The 25,733-nt window shown below is 35.9% G+C and overlaps 2 protein-coding genes across 2 annotated transcripts; one reads left to right on the top strand and one right to left on the bottom strand.

The window, feature by feature from the left end:
• Nucleotides 1-18,034, top strand: LOC140791855 (uncharacterized protein At2g33490-like). The gene is made up of 11 exons (XM_073142542.1): nt 1-334; nt 4,565-4,637; nt 5,595-5,669; nt 6,245-6,306; nt 6,408-6,476; nt 9,134-9,162; nt 9,244-9,451; nt 9,542-9,793; nt 12,982-14,014; nt 15,154-15,233; nt 17,594-18,034. Exons 1-9 carry the CDS (start codon nt 221-223, stop codon nt 14,011-14,013), a joined length of 1,914 nt encoding a protein of 637 aa, XP_072998643.1. The 5' UTR covers nt 1-220; the 3' UTR covers nt 14,014; nt 15,154-15,233; nt 17,594-18,034.
• Nucleotides 18,035-18,645: 611 nt separating this feature from the next.
• Nucleotides 18,646-23,758, bottom strand: LOC140791856 (probable serine/threonine-protein kinase At1g54610). Its single transcript, XM_073142543.1, has 7 exons — nt 23,363-23,758; nt 22,978-23,277; nt 21,413-21,730; nt 20,528-20,743; nt 20,000-20,100; nt 19,796-19,916; nt 18,646-19,277 (listed from the first exon to the last, which is right to left on the bottom strand). The coding sequence occupies exons 1-7, from the start codon at nt 23,612-23,614 to the stop codon at nt 18,900-18,902; spliced, it is 1,686 nt and encodes a 561-aa protein (XP_072998644.1). The 5' UTR covers nt 23,615-23,758; the 3' UTR covers nt 18,646-18,899.
• Between the last annotated feature and the right edge of the window lie 1,975 nt (nt 23,759-25,733).

Raw genomic sequence — 25,733 nt, forward strand, 5'->3', positions numbered from 1 at the left:
TTGGGGAAAGGAAACAGAAGCAAGTTGCTTGCTATAGAGAGAGAGCGCAGCAAAGAGAGAAGAGAGAGAAAGCAAGATAGATCTTCCTCTTCTTTGTCTCTCTCTCTCTCTCTCTCTCTCTAGGGTTTCTAATTCTTGCTGTTGGAATCTCCACATCTCTTCTCCGATTTCCTATCGTTGATTTCGAGCGACCAACTTGGTCGGGCGGGATTTGGAGGAGATGAAGGCGTCGCTCAGGAAGCTGCAAAGGTTCGCGCTCCACCGTAACGACCAAAAGGAGAAGAGGGGGACTCATCACGTGGCCCAAGAAGATGAGCTCCTCCATGCCACCCAGGTTTGCCTTCTCTCGCTCGCTCTCTCTCGATCACTTTGCCTCCGAGAAGATCACGTGGTTTTTTTGGTGGCAAAGGAGGGATTTTTAGTACAATTACATGATTTTTGGTTGAATATTTTTGTTCATAATCCAATTGGATTCGTAAACTTTCAGCTCACTCTTTCTTGAAAGTGGAAAATTTGTCATTTTAGATGCTGTAGCTTTGGGCTAAATCTGCGACACCTTTGGTCTCTCATTTATTTTTCTTCTTGTGAATTTAGCAAAAGAAGAGTAGAGGAGAGAGAGGGAGAGGGAGAGAGAGAGAGAGAGTTGGTACTGCGTCGCATGATATATGTGTTTTGTCTAATTTTTGTTTTCATTAGTCATTAGCTTTGGGACTTTCCGTTTCATGATGCATGGTGCTCATTGACGGGCTGCGTATTTTGTTGAAAACCTCGGATTAGAGAAGCTACAAATTTTTACCACGTGTGTCTAAATCTAGTCGTAAGGAACTTGAATTGGTTAGAATGTTTTGAAAATAAAATGCATGCTAGAGGTGTTTGTTGCCTGCTACTGCAGCTCCCTCCTGTATTAGAAATATATGCGTGAATTATACCTGACTTTTATCTCTATTTTAGAGAGAAACATATAGCAAGATTTGTGAATAGGGGACTGTTAATTTTACGAATATCACTCCTTTATTCACCACAATCGTGAATAGGGGATGGTTAATTTACAAATATCACTCCCTTATTCAGCAACAATATTGAACATATTCTAACCTAACAACCTCTTAGTTATTATGAAAACATTCAAACCTAACCCGTATGCTCATCCTTAAGTCCATTGCAAGGTGCTTCTCTACTTCCTCAGACAACATTTCCCATATCATCTTGAGTTATCATTGTATTGTCATCAATTCTTGCAACATTGGTTATTTAGAGAATTTTCCGACGATAGTTGTGCCAGTCTGCATACCATATGCAGACCTACACTTGATGTGCCAGTGGTGGCACGACATCCGGCATGGGGTGTGCCAGTCAATGTGGAGCCTATTTTTTAAAACTTTTTTTTAATCTTCATCGATCACCATCAATTAACTTTAGTGACATTTTTATGCCGGCAAATAAAGTCATCATTAATCGACAGTATTTAACACAACTTTCTCGTGTTATTTTGGTGCTGGCAAATAAAGTCTTTAATCCTCCCCGTTATTTTTTGTTCAACTAATTATTATTTTTAATTATTAAACCATTGTTAATATTATGTGTTGAATGTTATTATGTGTTTAATTATATTATGGAGTATTCAATCATATTATGAAGTGTTTAATTATTAATATTAGTTTTAATGAATGTATTCAATTGTATTATGTGTTGAATAATATTTATTTTTGGCTACTGCTATATTTTTAATAAAATAGGTCATTATAAAAATAATCGAAAGATAAAAGACTGTAACGTAGGTTTTAATACATATATTCAAACAAAAAAAATCAAAAATTGACGTGCCAACAACCTAGAAACATCTCTAAATATCCTAGTTTTTTTTAAAATTAAAACCATATTAAAAGCATGCCAGTGGCAGGTAGGGGCGTGACTTCGGGACAGCCATCATTAGAATTTTCACCACCTTTCCCCACATATTGTGATAGTAATCATTACCTATCTATTTCACCTCAATATCCTGATAAGTTCTTCCTCTAGTAATACTTGTAGCTCGTTGTCCTAATCTTTTGGAAAATGTACTTTCAATCAATCATCAAGGAGATGCAAGTTACTGTCTACTTGTGATAGGTCTTGGATTTGGGTTGGTACTACATTCCAAGATTTCCATGGTTCATTGCATGTCGAAAATGAAAATTGTAGGAATCTGGTATCAACATTTGACCCGGCAGTGGCATCCTCTCCATGTCTTTTTCAGGGATTGAAAAGAAGTTCACATTTCTTAGAGGTAGCTCATCTTGTGGTGTTTAATCGGGAGAAATTTCACGGGTTATGAATAATAGCACGACTAATTAGGTTCTTGTGGTCCACAAAGATTCTTCTTTCTGATGTTGTTGAGCATCGTAGCTAGTTCGGCCTTTGGACCTAAATTAAAAAGTGATCTACTTGGGGGGTAGGGCAAGGTGACAAAAGGTGTTCGAGTTGCTAGTCTAGTGATATGCATTACCATAAGTGGCACTCAGTTGGGATCAGGATGTGAAGGATCATATAGAATATCCAGAAGAAAATATCGTTTGTGACTGTAAGTTAAGATGCAGCCTAGACGTCCTCATTTTTTTGCAGGTGGAGACCAATTTATGTCCTTGTCACAAAGGTTGAGGAAGGCAAGTTAGTCAGCAAGGCCTTCAACATAGTTGGGGAAAATAATTGGTGATCAACATTCTCGTTGCAATCTCATGGAGGTTGAGTCGGGCCCTAGCAGTAGTGCCTTTATCATGAAGCTGTACTTCATCACTAATCGTGCTATTGGGATTTGCCCCCCAATTGTCATTATCCTCCTCACTATTGTTAACGTCTCCACTAGAATCACTACATGATGGTGTTAGATCTGCTTATGTTGGTACTGTTTGGACACTTGATTAGGGATCAAAACTGTGCTCCAAGTAGAACATGTAGCATTAGAGAAGGTTTATCAAATGGAATATCCCTTGTTTGATAATCAATACGTTTCCTTACTCAGTATTAAGTTAATATAATTGGGGGTGCATAGGATCATTAGGCGTGACAAAGTCAAGGCTCAATTTAGTTGTAAGATGCTAAGCTCAAGTCATAGAATTGCTATCAATTGGACTGTTATATACAATATTACCTAGTTGAGGGTGAGTTATCTTAACTTGGACATGAACCCTGAGGATGCTTTATACTCTACTTAACGTTAGCAAGTAGCTAGGCAGCATTCCTTGGAAAGTTTATGTACCACGTGTTGATCCTTGAGGCCTATTCTTAGCTTCACTATATATGTAGGATGCAATGCTTAATCTAGGGAACAAAAAAGGTCTTAAGATTTGATGTTCTTGTTGTCTTTTGTAGACTTCCCTAAATTCTTTATGCCTCCTTTTCCCTATTTTAACTTGGGTTGAGGAAAACCCAAGTTTCCTTGTTTACTTGTGTAACTGTCATCACAATTGTTTCCTTGTTTACTTATGAGAGTGAAGTACATCCATTTTTCATGTGAGAGGGATTATCTCCTAGTTGCAGAAGTCCGTAATTGTGTCATGGAAGACTTTCAATGTTTTCCAGTGTATTCTGAACTTTTATCATTTTCATAGTCTCTACCCTTCCCAACCATTATCTCCTTTTCGTTCTAGCTTTTTATCTATTGAACTACTTCTCTATATTATCAGTATGTATATATATATAAATTGCATAGTTGTATGTGCTCGCATGCACTATTTATTAGTTGTTTTTTTTTTTTTGAGGTGTAATGATATAACATCTAGGGTGTAAATGAGCCAAGATCAAGTTAGCGGAGGTAGGCTTGTCTCTGCTCGAAATAAGTCAATAACTAAAAGAGAAGGTCAAAATGAGCTGGACTCAAGTTGAACCTGCTATGGGCAGGTTCGATCTTGGCTTTCCCTACTGACAAGCTGACCTTGAGGTCGGATTGGCTTTGGAAATCCCAACTCTAGGCTAGCTAAGTTACTGGGAAAATACTTAAATGGCTCTTCAAGTGGGGCATAATGGTTTGAAGACATAGAATGAGAACCTATTCAACCCAAACCTCTTAGCAGTAGGACTATTTTGGAACCAAATGTTTGTATAAGTACAGTCTAAAGCTAAATATTGATGACATGATTCAAATTTTAAAAGTAAAAGGCCGTCTTACTAATTGAGACAACAAATGGTAGGTGAAAAGCTGCAACTAAATGTATAATATATATTACTTCATGTGTTCAATCTAAACTGAGCCATGGCCAGGTCAAGCTCAGCTCATTTATTAAATGTATAATTTATATAAAGTTAAATGAACTTCTATTAGTATAACTCATTATGTTAAACAGCTAGTTTTGATACAGTGATGGTGGACTTGACTTTTTTTCCAAGGGAAGTTTATCTGAAAATTCAACCGGAGAACAATATAAACAAAGAAAAAGGGGACCATGGCCGAATTATATTTCTGCTATGTGTAGTATATCATTGGCATACTTTGCAAGATGATAAAATGTGAATTTTTTTTCTCAACGAGTCAACAACATTCTTCAGAGGATGTATATATTCTTTGAAGTGGGTGCTTTTGCTTTTGCAGGACATGCTAGATATGAGGGATAGTTATGATAGTTTGCTTTCAGCTGCTGCTGCAACTGCAAATAGTGCATATGGTATATTTTTCTCTTAATATCTTCTGTTGCTCCAGTATTATGATATTCTCTAAAATATCTTATTTAATTAAAATATTCCTTTACTTGTAAAATACACTTGTGGTATACTTGTAAGAAATTCTAGCACTGTGTGCATGCTATAAATTTGTATCTTTTGATGTACGATTTTTTTTACCACATCAAAAAATTTCTGTACATTTTAGAAGTGTTTGCAGAGAAATGTTAAGCCCGAAGGTGTAAGTAATGAAGAATAAAGCAATATATAACTTCCAAAAAATCCAGATGTCATGAAAAAAATAAAATAAAGAACTAAGCATTCAGATAGGCCTAGGCCACCTATTGTTCAATTGGAAGAAGGGATATAAGAAGAATATTGGAAAACACTTAGCACAGTGTGGATAAATAGAAGGGTTATGCTTATTCCCCTTGCTTCTGAGTGAAAAGGACAATATGCCATATGATAGCATAATTATTAGATCTATTATTGGTTAAATTGCAGATAGGTAAAATAACATGTTTCCAATGTTAAGTGGTAAGGTAAGGATGTTGAGATGAATGATAGGTTGTACTATAAGATATAATAAAAATGAATTAGTGGCAAGTTGGTCGCACCAGCAGTATGCAAGAAAATCATTTAAGTCTGTTTGAACATGTTCTTTGAAGCCATTTAAGGTAAAAAGAAATAATAATTTAGTTCAGGCTAAAGTTTCCTCAAAGATTGAAGATCAGAGTAATTTGAATGGTAGTAAGATAAATTTATCATGGAACCAATCATTTGAAAAAAGGGATAAGGTGTCATACAACGTCCCTCCCTATATCCTTCGTAGGCTGGAGGGTGGCATACAACCATTATTATCTATTGTACTTTTACCTGACATTAGCTTTCCTAAAGTAAGATTATACTCAAGTATTATGCTTCTATATCTTAAGATATCAGACATGTATATATTTCTACAGAATTATCAGAGGCGCTGCGTGAAATGGGTACTTGTCTGCTCGAAAAGATCACACTGAATGATAACGATGAAACCAGTAAGTTCATCAATTACTTCTTGCATATTTTGCTGCATTTTATCTAAGTTATGTCTATAGATTATATGTCATTAGGAGGGGTAACAATTTGCGAGTCATCAGGATTTTGGAATCTACATATTTCAAGGTCTACTTTCCTGGAAAGATTTGATTAACTTCGTCACTTTCTGCACTTTCATATCTTTTGTTGAAAAGACAACTGATATTTACCTTTTTCATGCCTTCCATGAGTTTTACATCACTATGCATTCAATTATAAGGGTCAGCTGTGTGTGTCTGTTTTGCCTGTTCAGCTCTAGTTTGTACAATCTCCTCCATAACCCGAGGTCTTATCTTTTCTAGTAACTTTTATCCAATTCCTCTTTGGTCTGCCTCTCCCCTTTAGCAGTTTGATACCTCCATTTTCAATGGAGCCCCTCCTCACTGATGCAGCATGTGGTTTCGTTGGGTCTTACTGAACTACCTCAAATGATTTTCTTAATGCTGATCCTTAATATACACATACTCACATAATACTATGATCTCTTATTAAGTACAAAATGCTTCTATCATTTCCATTTTATTGGTGCATGCAGGTAAGGTTTTGTTGACGCTTGGGAAAGCACAGTTTGAACTTCAGAAACTTGTTGATAGTTATGTGAGTTATTGATTCCGCTGCTCTGAGATAAGTCGTCTGAAATTTTCTTTTGTTAATGCTTTTCTTCATGGTTTGTTGATTTTTCTTTATTCTGTTCTCAGCGTGTCCATGTCACACAGACCATTACAACTCCATCAGAATCTCTCCTCAAAGAGCTTCAAATTGTAGAGGTCTATTCAACTTTTAAAGTTTATCCCTTATTTTTGATGTGCTTAAATGTTATGGTTGAGCTACAAGTTACTAGAATGTTCAATGCATGCGTTTATAGAAGTAATTGAATCCGCTCTCTCCCTTGCTTTTGAGGTTGAGTTGTTTTGCTATCATTCTTGTTTCTGGGTGTGAGATTTTTTCAAATTGAGATGAATGTGAAGGCTCACTTATGATCACCCTAATGGCATGGGCTAATTGACTAGGATTTTCTTGCTTGGCTTTCTAAGACAAGGTACTATTATTTGGAAGCGAACTGACAGTTATAAAGGCTTTTTATTGTTATTATGTGCTCTAGAATTTAGGAATGAAAGTGTAGTTACTTTTTATGCTCTTATTCAAAGATTGTTGTGCTAGTGGCATGTCCTATGCTGACGACACCTACTTGATACATATGTTTCATGGAGTATGTCGTGTCTAAGTCAGCACGAATGGCATGCCATTTAATTATATATTTTTTGACCTTTTAAACTGTCAACAAAGTCTATTTAGGTCTCAAATGAGTCAAGTCTTGTTAATCCCTATATGAATTCATCTCTTGTTTGTTTTCCTCAAATTAATTTTAGCAATTCCCAAGTATGGTCAAAAAGCTGGAAAAAAGAAACTCTATTTTTGGTCAATAAGATACACCCAAATCTGAAAATAGTGGGATTAGATCTACTCAATGGTATATCTAGTTGATTCCTGCATCCTTTTGTTCCTGTCTAACTCATTTCCTCCTTATTTCAGATTTTTTTAAAAGTAGGGGAAACCCACAATGCCTCTAATTTCACTAATTTATGGCTATTTTCCTTGCATCTACATCTATAATGTTACATTAGCAGGTATTGTCAGCAAACTAGTACATAACATATCAGTCTCCATGGTAATAAATTTGCTATGATTTCACTTGATTTTTTCTTCCTTTTTTTGTTGGAAAAGACAGTGAGAGATGAAAGAAGACTCTCTGTGACAGCATTCTCTTGGTGATCCCACCTCCTATTCAACATCGAGGAGCCTCCAACGAGCTTGCCTACCCCTTCACATTTTCTCTCTTCTTGAGCCCTTAAGGATGGAGAGAACTAAGATGAAAGTCTGAAAGAGACTCCTTTATTTCCACTAATCTTAATAGGTGCCAGATGTCATGTGCTATACATGCTAGCCCCTCCTAATTAGTGCTGACCCAGTGTCAGTATTAAGTGCTGATCTGCATGAGGCATGCTAGCCAACACAACTAAGTTTGATTATATTTCTCGCTTGTCATTTCTTTAACAAGCCCCTGATTTCAGCTCTTTAGCTTATATGGATCCTCTTCTTTCATTCATATCTATTTGATATAAGGTTCTTTATTAAATTAAGTGATATGATGTTCTTTTGTCCTAACTTTCTCCCATGTAATTGTGGTCTTCCCCTCCCTCTTAAGGCTTGCTCCATAGTAAAGTCACTCCCTACTGCTTTCTACAGTCCCCTTTTTGTGCGCCAAAATAATCTTATGTAGGCATTCCAGCTAATTTTTATTGCTTTTTACATCTTATATAGTAAATAGTAACCTCACTTATCGATTTTAACATCTTCATCTCGATTACATTCAACTTTTGCATAATTATTTTTGGTTGACCATTATTCTGATCCAAAAAGAATAGCTTCTCTTGTAATCGTCTTATGATGTTTTCCTTTTGGGTACATGGCTATTGCACGACACACTAGAGATACTTCTTCATTTTATATCCTATTCAATGTTATTTGACTTATTGATCTTCCCAGCTAACTGAGCGTAGATCCATAGAAGGGAAAAATCCCTCCTAGATACTTGCCCATCAAAGATACATATTTTGTTTTCACCATCTTGATGTCTTGAGTTACTACAATTGCATTCCATATAGTTAGTATTGGTCCCTACTTGTTCTAAAACATTTAGATCCCAGTTTTCTTCATCTTTTCTATCAAAAAATCTTCTATCAATTACTCAAGTCCTGTAAATAATTCTTTCAGATCTAACTGAACTTATGTCTAGCTGTTGCTTTTCTGACTGCATTCACCACATAATTACAAAAATATTTTGTATGTTGGGGTACTATACCTAATAGTTTCGTGGGATCTCCATCTGTATAATCATTTGGTGACCCCATAATGAAGATCAGCTGTATGCATATCTAAGAGAAGACATAAGAGGATCTTAAGATGAAGACCTTGTAGTCCCAAATATCTAATTCATATAGCAAATGTACTAAGAATTTTTGGTAGGTCGAGAGTGAGAGTGGAATGGATATGGGTTTGGTATCTACTATATCCATGTAAATAGCATTCAACAAATGTCATTATATATGAAACTAATACTCAGGAGGGCACCCTTAAAAGCTTTTTCAACTGCACCTGGTTCTCACCTTTTTAAAAAACAGCTTCTCCAATATATCTTGCCCTCGCGGGAGCTACACAATGGGTGCCTCATGCACTTGTATTCTTTCCTTTTTTATGTATTCATATTTCAAAAATGCTTGCTTATATCTTTATGCTACTAATCTTGGGGTTCTAGTCAATTGTGCCTTGCCAAGATTAGCTGTTTGTGCCTGTTGTATGTGTGGTATTTTATGCACTTTTGTTGGATAAAGCACAATAACTCTTAGAATGTTTGTTTATACAGGAGATGAAACGCCAATGTGATGATAAAAGGTATTAATCTTATACACATCAAATTTTGATCTATGTTCTCCTGCAATGTCATGATTTCTTACTTTGCCATATTATTTTCAGAGACTTGTATAAGTTAATGTTAGCAGCACAGAGAGATAAAGGAAGGACAAGGCACAGCAAAGGTGAAACTTTCTCTGTAGAACAATTACAGCAAGCTCAAGAAGATTACCAAGAGGAGGCAACTCTATTTGTGTTTCGGTTAAAATCATTAAAACAAGGACAATTTCGAAGTATTTTGACACAGGCTGCTCGACACCATGCTGCACAGGTAGTTCCCACTTTCCTGCTACCAATGATATCTTTTATCTAATATGAGGAATTAATATGCAATATGTCATTATTTTCTTTTGTGATTTAGTTAAATTTCTTTAGAAAAGGAGTTAAGTCTCTTGAGGTGGTTGAGCCACATGTCAAAGTAGTTGCGGAGCAGCAGCATATTGATTATCAGTTTTGTGGTCTTGAGGATGAAAACTCAAACGAGGATGATGGCGATATTGAGGACGACAATTTTGGTGGTTATGATGGCAATGATTACAGGGAATTGAGTTTTGACTATTGTCAAAATGACCATCGCCAAGATGTTAGTTCTATGTCTAGAAACTCAATGGAGGTAAGAACTAAGAAGATCTATATTTTTTCCAAGGACTTGTTAAGTTCTCATGTTAAAGTTTCCATTTAAATTGAGCATTGATGACATAATTCAGTTAGTTAGTCAGCTCATTTTAGTGCATGCATTTATTTGTGTAGTCTGTGCTCATGCATGTTGTGAACCATGTTATATTGAATGGAGTCAAACTTTAGTTGGAACTTTTTCCTCCCAGTCCAATTGAGAACCACCAAAAAAGGAAAATGATTCTATGTTTAAAATCCCTCAAAACCAAAGATGATGTTCTTGAAGTCTCCTAGGTATACATCTAGTCTTAGGAATACAGAAAATCAAGAAATTCACAGAAGTGCATGACACCATGATTTGATTCGAGATGCAAACCAGATTCATTGTATACAATCCGAGTGAGTTGAGTGTTCTAAAGCAAAACTGAGAAAAAAACTTTATATTTTCTTCAGATATGTCCCATCAAAGAATATGGATTCTGATTATACATGTTTTGTCTAGGTTATTTGCAAGAAATTTATCTCAATTCAGTTGGTATATTGTGTATTTTACTTACAATATTTGTGCTAGAATCTTCGTATGCTAGGTCAAAGCTTCACTAAATCTGAATTTAATGAAGCAAGGAATAACATGCGCTTGTTCCCTATAACACACTTATGTTTTTGTTAAGTTTAACTGTCAGTGCAGTGGGAAAATATATAATGTAAAAGAAATTATGCGAGTTTTACTGCCGAGAAACTGCTAATAACCCATAAATTGACTTCAATAGAACATATAGAAATGAGACAGAAAAACTATCTCTTCCAGTCATTAGATGAATTCAAGCCTTTTTCCTTATTTGGAAGAGTAATGAAAAATTCATCATCCATTTTACCTTTGATGGCTTTGTCAGATTCCTTTACTAATTGCATCATATAAATCTCTAGATGCAACAGTCTATAGTGCATCGATTTATAGCTTTAAGGAAATCTACCTGTGAAATAATCATTTTTGCTGCAATGCTTGATGAAGAAGGCTGTGTGGAGTAGATTTATCACCTTCTGATTTACTAATGATTATGAATATTTAGGGGTTGTTGGGAAATATTTGTGGAAGAGCTGCAGTCGGATTTAGCATATAATACAAATTTTAAACCTTCTGTTTTAACGGTATTATAGTTCAAATCCTATGATCAACTTTTTGCATGTCGAGTCCTAAGTTTTTACCTACACCCTAGGTTAGATTTAACTCAATAAGGTTTGAAGAAAGGTATCAGGCAGCATTCTCTATGCTCTTTATGTTAAATTTATCTCACTTCTATTACTGAAGATACCCTCACTTTCCTCTCCAAGAGCAAACTTCTCCTTTTTGCACCCATTTCCTGTCAATCCACTGTCCAAATTGAAAACCCACTCCTGCTGGCTGTGGACAGTTCGCCACATAACCACCATTGCTGTGATTGGTCTGTTCCTCAAGAATCTGCAAATGTTGATGCAGATCAGTTTGCCTGCCTTGGTTCAGTAATCTTCATCTTAGATAGTTAGATTAGACAGAACTTTAGTAACTTTACATATATGGTTAAAATTAGGCCAAACATATGGCTTTGACAGACTAATGTTTAATGTGTTTATTGGGCAAAAACTAGGAAATATAGTGCTCGACTTTTAGACACTGAAAATGGACACAAATTGAATATTGTTACGTTTAAGTTGTGAAATGAAAAATTCTGGTGAATTGTGTTGCAACCACAAGATTGAAGGCTTTATAATAGTACTGACTGGATTTATGAAGGATATATATAGAAGATATAATTATTACTTTTGTATGTTTGAGAAGGCAACTTGGCTAGATTTAATCTCTAGTATAAAAAAAAGTTTTGAGACAATAAGACTTGATGAAATTGACAGAGATGTTGAAAAATGAGGACAGTAAATCCCTGGCTGCACAAGCAGGAAGTTCAATGAACAGGAACTAGTAGTTGTTACTGACAACTTTGTCTTTTTGGAAGAAAAGACATGTTTTACGAAGACATTTAATCTTGGGCAAATGAATTTTGATTTTGAGAAGACAATGCTGTTAAGCTCAATCATCTCTTATATTTGTGCAAACTGGTGGAAAAAGATGAAAGCATGCAATTTATTTCTGGCACTTGGTAGCAAACAATACAAGCTCAGGAGTCAGCCAACTCATTAGACATTGCTTTAGGAAGTTCAATTTCTTTGCACTGTTGATGGCACCAAATGCAAAATTTAATCTAATGGTTTCTACTTCTTGAAGGTTTAGGATGATGGTGGTTGTTAAGTGTTAAAGGGCTTTTCCAAAACCAACCATGAAAGTAATAGTTAGTAAGAAAAGGAAAGGTTGTTTGGAGAGGTTGTTTATATGGCTTAAAGCCATGTTCAGTTGTGGTGCAGAGGCAACATTTACTGTAAAACTAAGTGATGCCATCTTTGAAACTTAGTGGTCGTACTAGCAATATCTTCAGGTTAATGATTTTGAATCATGTCCTTTGGTATGAGTTCCTTGGTCCTTGTTCTTGGATTCTTGCAAGATCTAGGAAGCATGGATACTTCCATCCTTGCAGCATATTTGTATTAGATTCAGTATCAGATATAATACTCGTTGGATACTTCCGGATATGTATCTACTTCCTTAAAGTATCTGTTTTTTTTTAAAAAATAATATGAATATTGCGGAAACTTCTGTAAGACTTCCATGATTCCAATCAATATGAGTCAAGTGAAGTAGGCTATTACATTTCACTTCCTATCACATCTAGAATGCTTTATTTGTGCACAGAGGCATGGTTTTATTTCCAGGAGGCTTAATTAGGAAATGGTGTTACAATGTCAATTTCTTATGATCTATAAATCAAAATTGCTTGTTTATCTTATATCTTAGTTTGTCATATACTATGCAATCTATAGGACCTTTTGTTATGAAAGGTAGTTATTTTTAATTGATAAATTGGAGGTCTCAGTATATAAACTATCACAGACTATGATAATATATAATTCCTCTACTAAGAAAATGCAAGTACAAGTACACTAATATATATGCGCAGACAAAAGTATATACATGTGTGAGGTACATATCACAAATGTATCATATTCTTGTTGTTTGAGATATTTCCATATTGGTGTATCTGTGTCATTTCTATATCGATGTTCCATATTGCAAGATTCATGCCATAATTTCTTTTTCAGGAATCTCTAGACAAAAACCAAGCAGATTTTCTCCCTTCTAGTAGAGGGCCAAGAGATGGCATTCAGTCAGCACCGATTTTACCTGACAAGAAAATTGAGCCGTCTGAAAGGATAAAACTGATTCAACCTTCATTGTCAAAGAAGTTTCACACTTATGTTTTACCTACGCCGGGTGACATAAGTAGCTCATCTTTATCAGGCTCAAGCAAGCCTATTCCTAGATCTCAGTTAGAAAGCAAGGGCGACTTGCAAGCACAGCTGTGGCACTCATCCCCATTACAACCAAATATGAATTTGAAATATTTAAGAGATGATGACCTCCGAAGTCCCACCAGATCAACTCAAGAACAGTCAGTTCTCAAAGAGAGCAATATTAATAGTAGCTTGATGAAGATTCCCCCTCGTTTGAGTGAAGGGTCAGCTTTGCCCCGCTATAGTCCAGAAAATGCTTCTGATACCAAAAAGAGTAGGAGAGAAGCCTTTTCTGGTCCATTACCAAGTAATACATGGTCAAGCAAGCCTGTATCTGTTGCAAATGATTCAGTGTCATCAGTGAAATATCCTCATGCAGCTACAAAGCCTACAATTATTTCAAGGCCCAAGCCATTGATGCCCCCAAAAGTCTCTCCTGGTGCGTCACCTCCTTTGTCATCACCAAGAATCAATGAACTTCATGAGCTTCCTCGACCACCAATCAATTCAACAAAACCTACAAGGCCTCCCAGTTTGGTTGCCCATTCAGCCCCTTTGGTGCCTAGAGGCCAAGAGTGTTGCCAAAGCAAAATGCCATCAATTGCATCACAGACAGCTTCACCTCTACCAACACCACCTGTGGTTATGGCTCGTAGTTTTTCTATACCCTCCAGTGGTCAAAGAACACCAAGAATAAGAGCTTCTAAATTGCCAAGTGTTCCTTATGATAACAACCCCACTATGGATGTATCTTCACCTCCTTTAACACCACTCTCTTTGGCAAATACCCAGCCAACACCACCAGCTTTGGAATCACATACTCAGGACACGAAAACATGAGGTGATTTTGTAAGATCTTGCATGATATATGTTTTTATGTTTATAAATATAAGTAAGCAGAGCTGTTAGATGTCATGAATAATATTAAATTTCAATATTTTGACATTTCAATTCATTTTCTTATTAGAGATTGTATCTAGCAGTAGGCTGCTAATTTTGGAATACTTATTCTGTTATATTATGTAGTCATTTCCATTGTAAACAGTTGCATAAATTGCAGAAGCGATGATGTCAAATGGAGGAATGGTTGGTTAGGCCACGTATTTCAAACTGTAATGACTTAGAAGTTGAAGCTTAATGGTTTGCCATTATATTATTTATGTAGTTGAGAATTGACAGCAAGATACATGAAGATTCTGAATCAATGACATTCCTTTGGAACCACCCGATTGTGAAATTACATGGTTGGAGTTCCATGTCAGGGTCTTTTCAACCCGGCTGACACCAAACCTTACCTAGTGCGACCAATAGTAAACTAAACAAAGAAATCAAATGCTTTGCCCGACCTTCTTTAGTCAGGGAATGTCATAGGAGTCCAAAGGGCTCAGTTCATCATAAAAGTAATTCTCAGAAAATGGTAGAGTGACAATGAGATAGTAGCATGCTGTTTGGCAATATAGTCTGATTAGATTAGGTTCTGGTCTCAGACATATGATTCTTTGGTGGAATGCAGGGACAATCATCCAATTCTTGTTAAGAATAAAAATTATCAGTGGCAACAAAGCCAGGATAGAAGGCACTAAGTCTGAAGTTTGAATGATGGATGCTAATTTTGTGATCAGTGTATTGGGTTACACCATTGGTGTTTTGATTTTTATCAGAAGTCCATCAGACCTCAGAGTGATGGGAAAAAAATAGGTGGTTATGATCCATTATTATTTGGTTTTACTTTTATTTTCATTGGGTCCATTTAGATGTTTCATCATTATTGCTATTATTTTGTTTTCTGTGAGTTGCACCCGGGTGGTAAAGTGATATCCAAGAAGAAAATTATCTTATTCTTTTCTGTGCACTTCTTCAGGACCCTTACAACATTTCTGTCTTGTGGTCAACTACAGCGTGATTTATGATTTGTTCTGGTGTTAGCTGTTTTTAAGGCAGCCTAAATTACCCTCTGAAAAGAGTCCTTTTTGTTTTCAGGTTGGTCTGAGGAGATTGTTGGCTGAGATTAGCATATGTATGACACTTATTTGAAGAGGAACTTGAAAAAGGAATGTTAGGTTTGTCTACTTCTTTCTTTTCTCAATTTCTCAACTTTTATCTGATTCTTCTTTTTGTCTTTAGTTTCCTTAGTATCAATGTTGTCTACATTGTGAATCTATTATATTAAGTTATTGTCTTAGCTCACTTCTTAATTTGTATAGCTTCAATAGATTCTTATTACTATTTGGTCATTCAAAATGTTTGCACTAGCTTGATTACTTGGTCTAAATTCATTAGCACATGTATAGGCTTCTAAATTGCTGTAAAGAATACGCCTTGTTCTTTTGTTTTTATCATCCTAAGTGATCAAGTACAAACATATAAATTTTTATAATTAAGTGTTACGAATTAGATCTAGACTGATTTAGACATAAGAAAATTATGACAATTTTTGTGGTGATAGTCTTGTAAGTTTGGTTTTAATGGCTTTAGTTTTATGTGAATTGGAGGTCGAGATGAAAAGTTAAAAATAAAACAGTGGAAGGAGATCAGAATATGACAGATCGGTAAATATCCGACGTCATGGCGGTCGTCGGAGGGTGATGAATTGCAAAGGGTAGTGGTGGACGGCCGTATAGTATGGTGGCTTGTGGTGGAGGATGATGGCTAGGATTTGAGTGTTTGAGATGGATTTAGGGTTATGATATACTCCTACGAAGATAAAGATCTATCGGTAATAAGAATAAATTGGCTAAACTCAAGATGCATTCAACGATTATAATCAACTCAAGACCACTTCTATTTATTGGAGTAAAGCCCTAGTGAATCAGATCCACATGTGGGTTATCTGCTTTATTTGAATTTAAAAACAATAAACAAATCTAACTAACTCAACTCGACTGACTTAATCCACGTGGTCAGATCGTAACATTAAGATATATGTCCCGGAACAATCTAAAATCATATATAGTTTCCTTTATTCTTCGCAACAAAATGCCTAAAGCATATTTTGTTTCCTAATTTTCAAAGCTGGAGAATTTAATTCTTCTAGAATAATGATTGCAAATGGTCTCCAAGTCATAATATGGGTTTTAGACTGTCTGTGGGAGTCATAATAAGGGGCGAGTCTGAACTAGAAAAAATGGGAACTATATACCATGGATGGCTGTGTTGACGACGTACCGGCATTTGGCACGAGAGGTGCCGCACGGCACCCCTTCTAATAGTTTCGCCACTCGCCATTGATCTTGTCGTCGGGCTACTCGTTGCTGATCATTGTTGCCGTCGCCCAAGCTCGCGTCAGGTGCCTAGCCCGAGAGAGAGAGATAGGGTTATCGATTAAAATCTTTAAGTTGCGGATCTGGATCCAGATCGCTCGGGCGACGGCGACGACGATGGCGAAGCCGAGCGGCAATTGGCGACAGCAACGACGAAGGTGAAGGTGAGTATCCCTTATTTTTTTTCTCTCATTCTCTTACGGCACGGCCGACAAATGCCGCAACTACTTTAATTCCATCTAACATGTTCGTCCAATCCTGTTTCTTTGAATCTATGGTAGAGATGGATTATCTTTCGGACATTTCAAACTCCAATGGAGGAAACCAGAAAAAAACCTTTTGCATCCATGAATTGGAATGTGAAATTCTTTTCGTGTCAACCAGGGAATTTCTCTCTAGAGCGCACATCTTCCTCCTATTTATTATGCAGCTTACTTAAGATTTTGAATGCACACTCGTGCACATTGATATCTGCAAATGACAGATTAGCAAACACTCAACTCTATGAAAACCACTATTTTGCAATACAGAGTTGTGGGATCTTTTTACGAAATGCGGTTAGGTGGTGGTTTATATCATATGCTTAAGAATGTCAGAAGGATGGGTAAGTACTAGAGGAACAACAATCTCCCTAAATCATGGTTTGAATAATTTTCTTCAGTTTAGAGGATGGTGATGATGCACTCTTTCTTGTACCAAACTTAATGTCGTTTTGCTAAACAGATGCTCTATTGACTTCTTGCTTGCCTTTCTACTAGTTGATATGGGTGAATGTGAGTTGAACTATTGCTAGGGAGATGGAAGAGATCAATTCTCTTTTTGAAGGATAAGCTAATCATAAACATGCCATTGTAAAACTGAATGATGTGCCCTCTCTACAAAAGTTCCCAGTTCACCTGTAGAAATTTATCCGACATCCACTCACTTGTGCAATGATGTCCAAATTGTGTAAGAAAAAGCCTGATAGTGCATAGACATATTGAATTGATAATTTTTAGAATGAAATATTCTACTGTTAGAGTTAGTATTTTAATAACTGCCTCTTTATTGAACATCCATAATCATCAGAACTTGCAGTTTGATTATTTGAATTCAACCATGAATCTAGGATTAGAGAATGTATAATAATAACAAGACTGCAAATTTGTGCCTTGTTTCAGGCTATATGTTAATCGTCTCACTGGTGCTGCTCCTTTGGCTAGAGGGTTCTTGTGACCAAATTCAGTTTAGCTGGCAAGCTGATCAGCAACTTCAAAGATAGCATCTTCGTGCGGATTCTGTACATAACAATGCCTCTTCTTAAGTTTACCCCATTCGACCTAAAAGAGAAGAAAAAGAAAAAAAAAATAGAGCTCTCTTTGCTAGGTAGTGTGTTACGGGAGTGATGGGAATAAGTTTTTCAAGTAGAAATATCCTTCAGTGTACTGATTCATCAACAAGGGGTTTTACTTCTTTTTTTTTTTCCTTTTTCCTTATTAGACTGCTCTTGTCCATTATCTATTCTTGTTTCAATTAATTTCTTTGAATCCAACTGTCCTTTGGGATATTTACAATCAGCCCCAAAATTTTCCAATGTCATGGAATAGATGTCCTTTGCTCAACTGCATTAAATGCCAAGCGAACTATACTGTTAAAGATGGGTATTGAATCCAATTAAATTTCTTTTGGGAGGTGAGAACTCTACATTGTCCCAATTAATCTGGCGTCCCTTGAATTTGAATCTGAAAGTAATTATATACAGTATGTCCATCGAATCGTTTTTATATGAACTCTGCATTTTTTTTTATCTACCTAAGCTCCTTAAATTATCTCTAAATTTACATCCTTATACTTTGAAAGAAAATTAAGTTGACCTATTACTATTGCCTCTTGTATCACTAAGACCCCTTTGGAACTTTTAATCGGACTGGAATTAGTGGAGATAATAAAGATGATCTAAATAACTTTGCATTTTGTTAAACAATTACTCATCAAGGGAAAAAAAAGGAAAAGAAATTAAGGCAGGTTACTGATACCTAATCCTTTTCTTCTCTTCTCTTCCTGTGTGTATTAATTTACGCTCTTGAGACAAGTTTTCCATTACCAAAATTTTATGCAACATCATATAAACCAATTAAACTCGTGTAATGATAGTGCACAAGTCAATTACCAAATTTTATTAATGTTAGACTCATTCTTAGCCCTAGATAATTCAATGAATGGAATAAAAATATAAGCCAATCTGATAATCAGGTGTTCTCTTTACTGGAACAAAATCTGATATAATATAAGTTTAGAATGTAAAGTACATTATTGAATTTGTATACAGATTGCATGCTTGACTTTTATTACACTATTGCACTTTGAATGGATTTCTAAAAGCTGTACATGTTATTTGAATTCTAAATATCTAAACTGAGGTGACTGAAGAACTATGAGGAAAAAAAAATTGCCCTTGCTTGAGATCAAACAGGAAGAAGATGCAGCTTATTTTACTGCAGCAACTACATCTAATTCTCTTGCTTTGGCCGTAATGTGCACCCTGGTTTTCCTTTTGACCTCCATGGGAGGTCCTAATGAATATGGCATGAATGCACCAATTAGAACGGTGGAAGGAGCCATTTTGAGGCCTTGTCTAGATCTACCCTTCTTCCTGCTGGAATTCCCCTTGCCGAAGTGATTCATGGGACCAAACAATGTGTCTGCTGGCACTTTCTGTACTTCCTCAATCGACGAAGATAAGAGCTCATCGGTGTTAGCATGCAACGTATTGAGATGAAGCCCGATTGCTGGTGCATCCAGATGTGGTGGTGGAAACCTCTCCATCTTGCCTCTGACACTTGCGCTAGTTACCAATCTTGGAAGCTGGAAATAACAGTCATACAAAGATCAGTGATAGGATGAAGTAGAAGAATTACATGAAATAATCAGATAGAACTATTCTCAAGGTATCTTCTTAGTACCTGATGGCAGGAAAGATGCTTGGTAATCTACTCAATTAACATGGGTTTGTTGCATATCACTGGCCACATTTCAACCTTGTAGCATAAAACCTCATTCTTACATATTAAGAAATTGACTTATTTTTTGGTTGCAATAATTACTTCTCTTCAGTCTATAAAACATATTTTCAGTATATATCTTTTTAGTTCATTTACTCAAATCATTTTTCGGGGAAAAAGACCATTTGAAGGGCATTTATGTCAAAGCCGGCATTTTAAGAATATTCCTCATGATTGAATAGGAGATTAATTATACTACATCAAATACTTAATCTAATCTATTATGAAATTTAAATTATCGGGAAAAAAATTTCAGGCCAATGAGACGTATAACTCGGTAAGCCAAAAATAAACAAAAGGAAATAGAGCTGTTCAACTTACATCAGGGTTCAGATGTAGCTTAGCATTCACATCCGGAGTTATCGCACCTCTGTAGCCATGACTGCGTGCCCTTGCTTTCTTAGTTGTTTCACATTCAAGTGTGCCATTAATCCTTCCTTTCCTGCAATGAGAGCGAAGAAATAATCTAATTTCTACATAGTAATAGCTGAATCAAGGACTACAAAGAAGATAACAAAGTACAACCTCCTAGTTCTTTCATTCCTCAACTTTATATCCATTTCTTTGCTTGGTGGATACTGAGGTAGGCTTGACGGTTCACAGGCATAAGGCTCTGTCTTGAAAAACTGAAACCAGTGTAAGCACTAATTGTACAGGATTTTAAATATTGCTTGGATTACTTACTTCAGAATGAAACAACTAGTGCCATAATAGTTAGTATGCTGCCTCTATCTACCCTCATAGTGAATGAGTTATCATCCTCTTTGTTTGGGAATTGGTTCTCATGTGTATGATGTAATACTCTTAAAAGCAGTGTAGGACTTGACTTTGCTGCAGTGATGCTTTGAACATTTTACTTGAAAGACTAAGCATGGAGGCACAGTGAGGGGAGCAGTCTGTGTATTAGTTTTAAATTCCATATAGAAAGGTTTTGCTATAGAATATTGTGCTTCTCCTTGATGAAATCTAGTAATTCATAGGAGCCCATGAGGTATGCTATTGTATGAAATATGCCATCTTGCAAAGACCATAAAACTGGATAGGGACACTCACTTCACTGTTCAGAGCAGCAGCAGCTGTGCCTCGCTCATCTGGGTCAATTGCTAGGAGCGTATCAAGTAGAGAAAGAGCTGATTGTGGTAGGTCCTTAAATTTTTCTGCTATGCAGCGATCATAACATTTAAAAGAAGCTTGCGACAGCTTTAATTTCTTCCAATAATCTTCTGATGGGGATCCACATAATTTGAAGATTTTGTGCAACTGTTCCACCTGAATGAATGACATGGAAGATCCAGAGTAATTCATAAAGATACATAAGGAACTCTAAAAATATATTTGAAACATGAAGGGAAAGTACTTGCTATTTGGAAAGCTATATTTGGCACCACCACATATTTTAAGTTCATTATGATTGACATACTACATCTTTTTACATATCTGTTTCAAGACCAACATTTTCATTATAGTCACCAAAAATACCATGAGTTAAAAATAACCAAATAACAAGTAACAGGGTAGAGTGAAATTCCATCAGCTTTATGAGTGCAATTTTGAAGTCCTTAAAACATCCTTTCTCCAAGGAGTGATGCTACAGATTTAAATCAGTTTTTAAGTTGATAATATTCATATAACCTGCCTTGTATGATTAAAGTAATCGAGTCCATCTTTTGATAAAAAGAGAGTAAAAACCAACTGGGTTTATGATTAGGGTTGATGAGTCCGATAATGGAGATGGTGTTTTTGATGAAAAAACTTACAAGTGTAAGGGTGGAACTAGACAGGTTGAAAATTGCATGGTGGTGTAATATGTGATTTCCTACAGAATTTCATTTAAATATATAGGTATTTAAAATCTCAGTACTTTATGACATGAGAGAAGAGGTCATATAACTTGCAATTTATGATATTGGGATGCTTATGAGTGGAAAAGTGAAGTACCTCTGTCCTTCCTGGAAATATTGGCTGCCCAGTGAGCAGCTCAGCAAAAATGCATCCAACACTCCACAAGTCAACGCCAACACCATAATGTGTGGCACCTAGTAGGAGTTCCGGTGGACGATACCAAAGAGTGACAACCTTAGAAGTCATTGGTTTCATGTTGTCAGGATCATAAGAAGTAGCAAGTCCAAAATCAGCTATCTTAAGTATTCCCGTTTTACTAAGAAGCAAATTTGAGCTCTTGATATCCCGGTGTAAGACATGGTGATTGTGACAATGCTCAAGACCAGAGAGTAATTGTCTCATATAGCACTTGACCTGAATTCAAGTAAGAGGACATCAGAAACATGAACAAGAAACTCATTTTGCACCATAATTTGGAGAGTTGCAGATTCCGAATATTTATGACCCCAAAAATGTCCACTTTTCTTCCATTCCAAAAGACTTTTATACCATCATATGGTCTGGAAATAATGAAATCTATGACGTCTATCAACAGCAGCAAGTGGTTTCTTCACTAAAAAGTAAAATTATATTGTCCTATTAGGAAAAATGATGTAAAGTTGCATAGGTAGTCCAAATGATTGACTAATCTCTCTGTTCCTTGGTCAAAATCATTCAATAGCTCAGAGGATAATATCAAAAAGAACAACTTGGTTTCCAAGGTATTAAATGTTAATTTGTCTGTTGTAAATAGTTGACTGGTAGTTGAATCACACAATATTCCCAGGATTTCTACTCAACAAAAATAGTGATAATAGCATCTAAAACCGATATGCATGTCCAAAGAGATAAATTGTCTATAATAGTGGTTTACCTATGATAAAGCCATCTCATAGATGTTTTTGTTTTATTTTTATTTTTTTGTACTAGAGAAATTGAAAGGTCCACATCATTACAGAATTTCTACAGAAAAAATGAAAAGGGTACACCGTTAATTCATGTTATGTCTACTAACCTACTTTAGATCTTGTAGTTTAGTGAATCTATCTAGGAGTCCAAAAAGATTTAGTAAAAACCTACTTAAGAGATTAGAACAAGAACTCCTTGAAAACGACATGACCATTATTGGTTTGGTTTGTAGTTGCAAAATATATAGAGATTTTACTTCTTTTACATTTTTGGACACCTAACTGTTACTTCTTATGAAATAAATATTTATGCACCAAAAGTTATGACTTCCATTCCTGTTTAAGTCACACAATAATTCTCGCACATTAATAGTTCCAAACTAATTTTTCCCACAGAGCTCTTCAAAAAGAACCTGCAGATGGATTCCATTCAGTATGAACCTAAAAATTAAGAGAATAATTCTTTTCTCGAATAATTATCTCGAGTAATCCACAGTTGATTCCTTCAACTTTCCCAAAACTTTCTGATCATGAAGAACATTTCCCAGTTCCAGAATTTTGCAACAAGATTCATTCAAGTAAACCCCAAAAGGAATCGACCTTCCTCATATTAACACCTTCAAGTCGATGAAATGAATCAATCAAACTGGCCCAAAATTGAATATGTTTCCTACTAGATGTCAGCTTAACACCCGAAGAAGAGGAGAAGCAAACCTGCGGGAGGGAGAAATTCACACCAGTGGCGGCGGTGAGGCCGGCGAGATCATGATCCATGTACTCGAAAACAAGGTAGAGCGACGGCGAAGCGGCGAGACGAGAAGTGACGAGGCCCTCGAGGCGGATGACGTTTGCGTGCCCATCGAGCCGCCGGAGCAATTCGATCTCCCTCGCCATAAACTTCGCCCCCTCCACCTCTCCGGCCAGCCCATCCGCCCTCACCTTCTTCAACGCCACTACCTGCCCGTTCTCCAAATCCACCGCCTTGTACACGTTGCTGTACGTGCCCGACCCAATCTAAACACACACCAACATGAGATTTCGCGACATGGGTTATTCGAATTGGGACGGTAAGTGGCGGGAAATTGGGGAAATCTCGCACCTTTTCGATCTTCCGGAACGAATCTGCGCGCCGTGGGGTCAACCCGAGAAGGGCGCCGCCTGCGGCGGCTGAGAGCCACCGCGGCCAGCCGGAGGAGTTGGTCGACCTTCCAATGAACTCACGGGGGAGAGGAGCACGGAGGGGATCGTCGACGTCTCCGGTGGCGGTGGTCTCTGGAGCGGTGGTGATGGGGAAGAAGAGGGTGAAGCAGGAGTTATCCGGGGCGGCGAGGTTACCGAGGATGCATCCCATTACTCATAGGAGGCTGGTGGCCCGGTGAACGGACCGCCGCCGGAGACGGAGACGGAGTAGGAGTCTTCTTTGTAGTAGAAAAAAAAAAGGAAGAGAGGAGGAAGCGGGAAGGAGAGGAAATGGAATAATTATTAACGTGATGATGGTCGTTGCAAGGGTCTATCTCGCTTAAATCTTAAGAATTTTATCAAAACACACCCTGAGATTTCCATTATATTATCCACATCCTATTATACGGATATTTATAATTCAATCCCTATACTTTTATTTTAATGTCTTAAAACTATCCTCAATTCACTTTAACTTTAACTTTAAACATAACAACAACCGACACAATAAACAATATTTCATTACTTTTAAAAATAACAAACTAAAATCTAATTACCTTTTTTTAACTTTTTATCTTAGAAAATTTACTCAAGATAATAAGATTATTTTGCATATATTTATCTAATTTTAGAATATTTTCCGAGACATTAAAAATAAAATATAGAGACGGACGATATATATTTATACCTTAAAATGTCAAAAATAATAAATAAATAAAAAATATATATTAATTTGGTTCATGCATGTACCTTTAATGATGTTGGGAATTTAGTGATGATACACCAAACAATTAAAAGTGTATTAACTCAATGGCACTTTTCCACTTATTTTTTTAAGAAACTTATCTATTTTATTATTAATTATATAAATACAATTTTTTGACCTAGTAAAATTAGTTCTAATTTTTTAATTTTTATTTTATTTTTTTAAGAGGAGTAAATTAGCCATTTTATTAAACTCTGCTTTCTAGCGAGTTTTAATAATTAGTGAAGAATCAAGGAATAAATAACCCAAAAATTTTGAAAAATTAAAATAAAATAAAAACTAACACATCTACTATTCTTATGTTGTCCTTCCATGTCATGGATTAATATGGCTCTTAACCAATAAAAGGACAAGAAAGTGGCAAACAAAGAATCTAACCTAAACCAAGATATATCAAAGATAAAATAAAATAATTAAGATAACCCTATGGATCTAATTGGACATCAATTACAAATTTTATAGGCCTCAACAACTCTTGGTTGAAAACTTGTGCAATGGTTGGAATCTCATGTGATAGAATCCTTTGTTTCTTCTTCCAACCTTCTTGTCAAACATTAGAAAAAAGGGGAGAAAAAGAAAGAAAAAAGAAGAGAGGAGACTTTTGGCCTTTTGGGTCTTCAACTCTTTTGACTTGTGTGTGCGTTATTTTTGGGTTAAGCATTAGGAAACATTCCGTGTGGAATAATTTTTAAGAGTGTTTACTACTCATTTGTAATTAGAGAGAGATGGGAACTAGAATTTGTTTTCTCTAAGAATTTGTCTTCTAGATGCTTAGCAAAATTTGGACCAAAGAGGGACCCAATGGGATAAAGAAGTCAGGCATGGAAAATGGATACATGCTTCTATCTAATCATGTAATAATATTAGTCACAATTCATGCAATTCAATGGTATTTTTATATTTTATAACTTATATATGAAGCTATTGGCATGTGTCTATAGTTTCTTTTTTAATAAAAAATAATTAATTGTCCTAAGACTTTTGATTCAACTTAGAATTAGATTACAACCTGTTGAAGGGTTAATCTAATCCTTACAAATATGGTATTTAGCTGCAAAGAAAGCAAGATTGTGAGCAATTGTGTAATAGATTCTATAAAATCTAATTTGATGTAGTGAAAAGAGAGCACTTATATAAGTTAAAATTTGTTTTCTTTTTAATTAATAAAGTGAGTGTGGTCCAACTCATTTATTTCAAGTGTTTTTTTCAAAAAAAAATTAACATAAAGTTTCCACCCCAGATTGTTGAAAACTTGAAATAGTGCCATACTACATCCCTTCTAACATATTTCTGCATGTAATTATCACTACCAAAATTGATGTAATCTTTCAATCACAGCATACATGTGAATAAAGGGACATCAATGGATAACATCTTTATCATTCAATGTCTAATAACACTCGAGTTAATCTACCTTAACAGTAGTTAATAAAACAAAGAACAAAAAACTACTTTATTAAAAAAAAATTTATTCAACTGTACTACGATCATTTTGCGTCTATAATTATCTTAACTCATACGTATA

This window comes from Typha latifolia, chromosome 7, assembly GCF_019914945.1.
Source record: "Typha latifolia isolate L0001 chromosome 7, TyphaL0001v2, whole genome shotgun sequence".
Taxonomy (NCBI): Eukaryota; Viridiplantae; Streptophyta; class Magnoliopsida; order Poales; family Typhaceae; genus Typha; species Typha latifolia.